The sequence below is a fragment of the Motacilla alba genome, chromosome 8 (assembly GCF_015832195.1).
Source record: "Motacilla alba alba isolate MOTALB_02 chromosome 8, Motacilla_alba_V1.0_pri, whole genome shotgun sequence".
In the NCBI taxonomy this organism is placed as follows: Eukaryota; Metazoa; Chordata; class Aves; order Passeriformes; family Motacillidae; genus Motacilla; species Motacilla alba.
In genome coordinates this window covers 14,385,317-14,391,316 of record NC_052023.1, presented here as the reverse complement: position 1 = coordinate 14,391,316, position 6,000 = coordinate 14,385,317, and the positions used below count along the sequence as shown (strand labels likewise).

Genomic DNA, 6,000 nt, shown 5'->3' with positions numbered 1-6,000 from the left:
CAGCTGAGGGCTGGTGCTGTGGATGCTGCCTATGGCGCGAGGTGTGGCACAAAGACTCATTCGCCTGCTGCCTGGGAGACAGAGATGCGCTCTGGCAAGGGATGGCCTCCTCCGGGACAGCCTCCAGTCAGGGTAAAACTGGAGAAAATGAAACCGAGGGAAGCGCTTTTTTAGGGAAAAGCGTGTGAAATCCTTTGTTTCAGTCCCTGAGGCAGAGGTGGAGCACAGCAGCGGTGTCCCTCCTACTCCACAGAGGTGGAAACCTTAACAGTGTGAAGGAGTGGCAGCAGGTGAACACGCTCTGCCGGTGAGTGCCCTGTAGAAAGCCATGACAGCAGAGTCGGCCGGGCTTATTTCCTTAGGATTTGTATTTGGAACTGCTCTTGTCATGGGACATTCTTCCTTTGGTCACCCACATGAACCGCCCGGTCTTCAGCTGTGCCACCAGGGACGGGGAAGGCAGCGGCAAAGGGCTCGCAGATGGCCAAGCCAAGGCGCCCTCGAGTGAGAGGGTCATCAACCTTCCCCCTGCCTTCCATCCCAGCTGGAACGGATGTAAGAATGCGCCTGGGCGCGGGCTCAGGACGCTGTCAGCACAGCGGCTCCTCGGCACAGACCCAGCGGAACGCGGCCGCGCCGCCCCGCGCCCCTCAGGCCACACGCGGGGCTGGCCGGGCCCGCCCGTACAGGTAAGCGGCGCCGCGCGGGGGGCGGCCAATGGCGCGGCCCGGCCGCCGCCAGCCAGCCAATGGGGGCGCGGCGGCGGCGGCCCCATGGAAATGTGCCTGGTGGGGAGCCAATGGGGCGCGGCCGGGCCGCGGGCGGCGCTTTCTCCGCTGCCAGCGCCGGCGGCGGCCGCGCGTCCCTCGTCCCTCTCCGCCGCGCGTCCCTCGCGTCCCTCGCGTCCCTCTCCGCCGCGCAGCATGGCCGGGCTGGGCGGCGGCCTCGCCGCCTTCGGGCGCTGCACGCACGCCGTGGTGCGGGCGCTGCCCGAGTCGCTGTGCCGGCAGGCGCTGCGCAGCGCGGCGGGCCCCGAGGTAGACTTCGCCCGCGCGGAGAGGGAGTATCAGCTGTATGTGGGTGTGCTGCGGGGCAAGCTGGGGCTGCAGGTGCTGGAGCTGCCGGCCGACGAGAGCCTCCCCGACTGCGTCTTCGTGGAGGATGTGGCCGTGGTCTGCGAGGAGACGGCGCTGCTCACCCGCCCGGGCGCGCCCAGCCGCCGGAAGGAGGTGAGGTGCGGTGCGGTGCGGCGCGGTGTGGTGCGGGGCGCGATGCCCGCGCAGGTGAGCTCGGGGCGGCCGCGCCGTCGGGCGTGTCCCGGGCCCGCCCCAGCCCCGGGCGGCAGCGGCGGAGCGGGGACCGCGCTCGGAGCCGCAGCGCTGCGCGGCGGGAGCGGCCCCGCGCACGGCTCAGCCCGGTATCCGCGGCCGGCAGCCGAGCTCGCTGTGCGGCGGAGCCCCGCTGTGCTGGGCTCACTGGAGAGCGATGCTCTGCTCCTGGAGACAAGTGGATGGGCAGTGTAAACTATGACTCATCCATTCTGGGGCGTGCGGGCTTTCGCTCCCTGTCAGCGTGCCCGATCCGCCCGGCGGGATGGGTCGCTGGCGGGTTGTGCGGGTTTGTGTCCACGGTGCAGCCTTGCTCAGTCCACAACCCGCTATTAAGTACACGTTGAACCCGAGCTCAGCCCCGGGCAGTGCATCGCTGGTGCCTGTGGTAATTGTATGTACTGGCCTGTGCACAAGAGCTGGTGTGTGTTTTGCTGTATTTGGTGTCAGCCTTAATGCCCTTGAACCTGATGTCGCCTTCCTTGTGCAACCATTGCAGGCCCCCTGCATGTGTAGGAGACACAGGCCATTGGAGAGAGGTGTGGTGGATGCACACCCACAGGAGCCTTACTTCAGATCTTCTTAGTACTTTCTTCATGTCTTCAGCCCATTCATAAACTAGTTTCATCATGCAGTGCATGCATTGAAGTGCCACCCAGTTACCTTCTCAATGAGCAATGACAGCATGCCTTCCTGTAAGCATCTTTTCATGTAACCCTTCTTATGTCTCTTTCCGTTCCCATCATTGGTACCATAGTGCATTGTGAGATCCACAGGCCTGTGCTGTTCTTCCCATGGGACAGGCCACTCGCTCTAGTACAACAATAGCTCCTCTTGGTTTTGGTGTTTTTTACGCAGTGCCTTTCTCTTATCAATTACAAAGTTTTCTTAAATTCTCCCCAGCAGTGTAGTATCTGAGATACTGCGTACAACTTGTACATGTGCACTTCTTGTGCATAACCATGTGTATTTACTCTTTGTAACACCCTGAATGCTCTTTAAGGTGACAGCACCAGAGTACAGTGTATACCACATGCTACTCTCAGAAGCAGCTGTTTCTTAGCCAGAGTCAAAGCGAGTTTTAGCTGGTCCTTCCCATGACACACTGATATGTAGCTCTGTGAGTCCTGCTGCCATTTGTACTATTTCCCCTTCAGGAGGAGGGATTTACTTCTTTCCATGAGTGACTTGTCCAGGCAGAGTAACGAACAAAAGAGAGACAGAGCTTTCAGGCATAATTTGAATATTATTAGTGTTCTTGAATGATGGAGCAACCCCTCCCTTGAGTTTTCTATGAAGGAAAACCAAAAAGAATAATTGAACAGGTATCCTTCTAAAGTTATAACAATGCACGACCCTGCAGTGTGGTGCTTGTCTGAACATTTATTTACAACAGTTCTTCCTCCTGGTAACATCATTACAGCAGTGTCTTGTGGAAAGGGGGAGAAGGTGCTCATTTCTGCAGGATGCTACCTGCCTGTTCCTGATCCCTCTCCTCTCCAAGGCATCCTCCCCTTCCCGGCGTGGTTACTGTCAGTTTTGTTTGTCTGGAGTGTCTGTGTTGAGTAGTTGGTGACCAGGATGTCATATTGAAAGCAGTGAAATGGCAAAGGCTTTAGAAAGCAGGAATGCGCACGTGCCTACCCAGAGCTCTGTGTGCTGTGGCAGTGCGTGCCTTGGACATCTTGGCAAATGTCTGTGATAATGTCACTTTCATAGAGCCCCCCAGAAAGAGCTGTGTGGTGTAGCTGCATGAGAGGCTATTATTTCCTAGTGTACCCAAAGCTTCTCTGCTCTTATTGCCTCCAACTTTGGTTCTGGAGGTACCAACCACAGGTGCTCAGGAAGTCCAGGCACTGAGATATGTGGGCACCTTGTGCTGAGGGAGCCTAGCACCTGCTCCTGACCCTCCTGCTGATCCCAGTGAGTGTCTGTTAGCAGCCTCCCAAGATAATTTTCTGAGGTTTATGTTCAGTCTCTGAATTCCCCATTGAGATAGTTGCTGGAGTCTGGTGGCAAGTGATGTTGCTGCAGAATCTGTCCTACCATCTGTCCTGTCAAATCTACCTTTATCAGTGACCCAGAGGAGACTGAGGCATCTTTATTGAGCTGTGAGTAGCCCCAAACTGGGGCAAGGGTGAGAAGTGATACCATTGAGATCTAGGCTGTGCAGAGGGTCCTTACCAGGCTGAAGAAAGGGGCTGACCTATGGAGACCTCATGGTTGAACAGGGACAGGTGCCAAGTGCTGCCCAGGAAAGGAAGCACGCTGCATGAGTTGGCTGTTATGAAAGTGAGCCAAGACTGTTGTAGTGCACTGTCACTTGTACTGGGTGACAGGGAAGGAGGGTTGGATGCAGGCTACGTAAGCACTGCTTTCTCAAACTGCAATCTCTTATTCTTTTTATGTAACATAAGTGCAAACCCATGAATATTTTAGCAGTACAGTTGGCGTATGCTTGGCTTAACCCAGTAAAGCCCAACTCCTGATCAGGCACTCCTGACCTGAGCCTCCCTATAAGGCAGGACTCAGCTGGACTTACCTTACTGGTCTCTTAACTGTTAGATATATTTTTGTCCAGAGCAGGCAGAGGAAGAAGGAAAGGATGAGGAAAACATGGTCGTAGAGCACCATTTCTGCAAGTACTTAATAGAGGGAGGGTTTGTGTCCAGGAAGCCTGCCAAAGAGGCATGTGGTAGGTTGGTTGAGCTCTGGAGCCTGATCAGACCAGTGAAAATTGAAGAGCACAGGGGATTGCTGAGGTGCATCCCAAACACAACAGCCTGGTTGCATACACGGCTGGAGCAGTGCTGTTTCAGGTGTGTTGTGCCTTCTGATAAACTGTCTGCCAGATGCGTGTGCTGAGCAGCACTGTCTTAATCTCCTCTGTTTCATGCTACTGAAAACCTATAATGCAGTATTCAAGAAGGATACAGCTTTTTCTTTCACTGACTAGACTTCTTATTAAGAAGGCTTGTCACCAATTATGGTAACACTGTGCAGTAGACAAATTTCTGCAGTAGTTTGTAATAGCATTGAATGAGCTTTCAGGCTCTATAGATATTATTGCTTATCCCCCCAGCAGCAGTGGATTCTTTACTGATTGTCTGTCTGGAACAAAACAAAGTAAAATCTAGAGTTATGTCTGTTCTTGCTCCAAGTTATTGTAAGGAGAAAAAAAAGAATTGAATTAAATTCGGTCATGTTCAGGCAGTGCTGGGAAAGAGCCCAGTATTTTTTTAGTAAAGTAGAAAAATTAGTCATGCATTTAATGATTTGTTTGCAAGTCAGACTTATTTCAAGGCATTATGTTTCTGTGTTACAAGCTTCTGAACTTACTTTAAAATTCATAGTTTCTGTGGAGTTTTGATTTGGCAGAAAGGTAAAGGCTTTTGAAGTAAGCCAAAGGTAGATTGCTAATATGTCCAAGTTGGTGTTTTGCTTAGCTGTGTGCAGTCACCAGTGCACTTGATGCTTGAGTAAGTCCAGTGGAAATGTTGTGATCATTGATCAGATTGCCAGCTCCAGCACCTTTTGTTCCAGCAGTATGTTCTCAATTGTTTATTCCTCCTGTATAAACTCTCAACGTCACCTTCTGCATACAGCAGGGTTAGTTGCTGTGAAGAGCCCTCATCAGCACATTGCTCTTGCTGCCTAAGTTGTCTTAATGTGCTTGGGATAGCACAAAATGGCATTTCTACTATTTCTGTGCTTATGTAGACAGATGGAAACCCAAAAGCTCAGCAAAATGCGCCCACAGTGACCTGGCCTCTTCTCAGCTGCCAAATAGAGAATGGAGAATTAGTTGGTGCTGGGAAAACTACAGGAGCTGCTGCAGAAGAGCTCAGTGTATTTCCTTCCTTGGTTAAGAGGAAACCCAAGACTTTTGTTATTCCCTACACCTCCAAGACACACTGGGAACACTTGTGACTGCATTCATGTGGTGTGGGAAAGCTGGTCCTTCGGCAGTGAGGGACAGACTGAGCAGCAAAGAGCTGTGTTTGTCAGATCCCATCCTCCCAACAAGAACTGGAGAAACCACCTAATTGCTTTTTCAGCATCTCTTGGCATCTCTTCCCAAATCTACTTGCTGTGTGGCAGGGTTTTGTCAGCAGCCCATCCTGTGCTGGGCTTCTCAGTGCTGAGCACCCTCAGCTGCCACCCCTTCCCACCCTGCAGAGCCTCTGCATGGCTGTAACTGTGTATGAGCCCTAGCTTGCAGCCTACACTGGCCTGTTGTCCTAACTGCAGCTTACTGCTTGCAGGGATAGTTCTCAGACCAGGAGGCAGAGGTTTCTAAAAAAACACAGAAGGCAAAAAGAGTTTCCCAAGTTATTTATGTACTGTATACACTGAGGTAATACAGCATAGCTGCTGCTAAATGCAAGACACTTTTTCCACTCTCTCTGTAGGTATAGATGGTCCTGCAGGCTAATGATGTCTGTTTCAAAGTAATAGAAAAGCTAGGCTCAGGAGAAAGAGATTTAAGGCTCTGCTGGGCTCCTGAACTTAATTCGGTTATGGGGGTTTTGTTTTACAGCATACTCACGTGAGCCTTTAGAGCCCTTTAAGTTTGAGAAGACCTTTAAGATTGTAGATTCCAACTGGTGAGCCAGCACTGCTGAGTCCACTGCTAAACCATGTCCCTAAGTGTCCCATCTTTGCATCCTTC

At 52.4% G+C, this 6,000-nt stretch overlaps 1 protein-coding gene across 2 annotated transcripts in view; it reads left to right on the top strand.

Annotated features, from left to right (window-relative positions):
• The first annotated feature begins 401 nt into the window (after positions 1 to 401).
• Positions 402 to 6,000, top strand: part of DDAH1 (dimethylarginine dimethylaminohydrolase 1) — a 58,731-nt gene continuing 53,132 nt past the window's right edge. Inside the window, exon 1 of one of the 2 annotated variants that reach the window (XM_038144484.1) lies at positions 402 to 689. In XM_038144484.1, the coding sequence (XP_038000412.1) occupies positions 417 to 689 (273 nt within the window). In that variant the 5' untranslated portion in view covers positions 402 to 416. Of the gene's footprint in view, positions 690 to 786; positions 1,230 to 6,000 lie in introns of those variants that run through there. The other variant, XM_038144483.1, reaches the window with a different exon arrangement.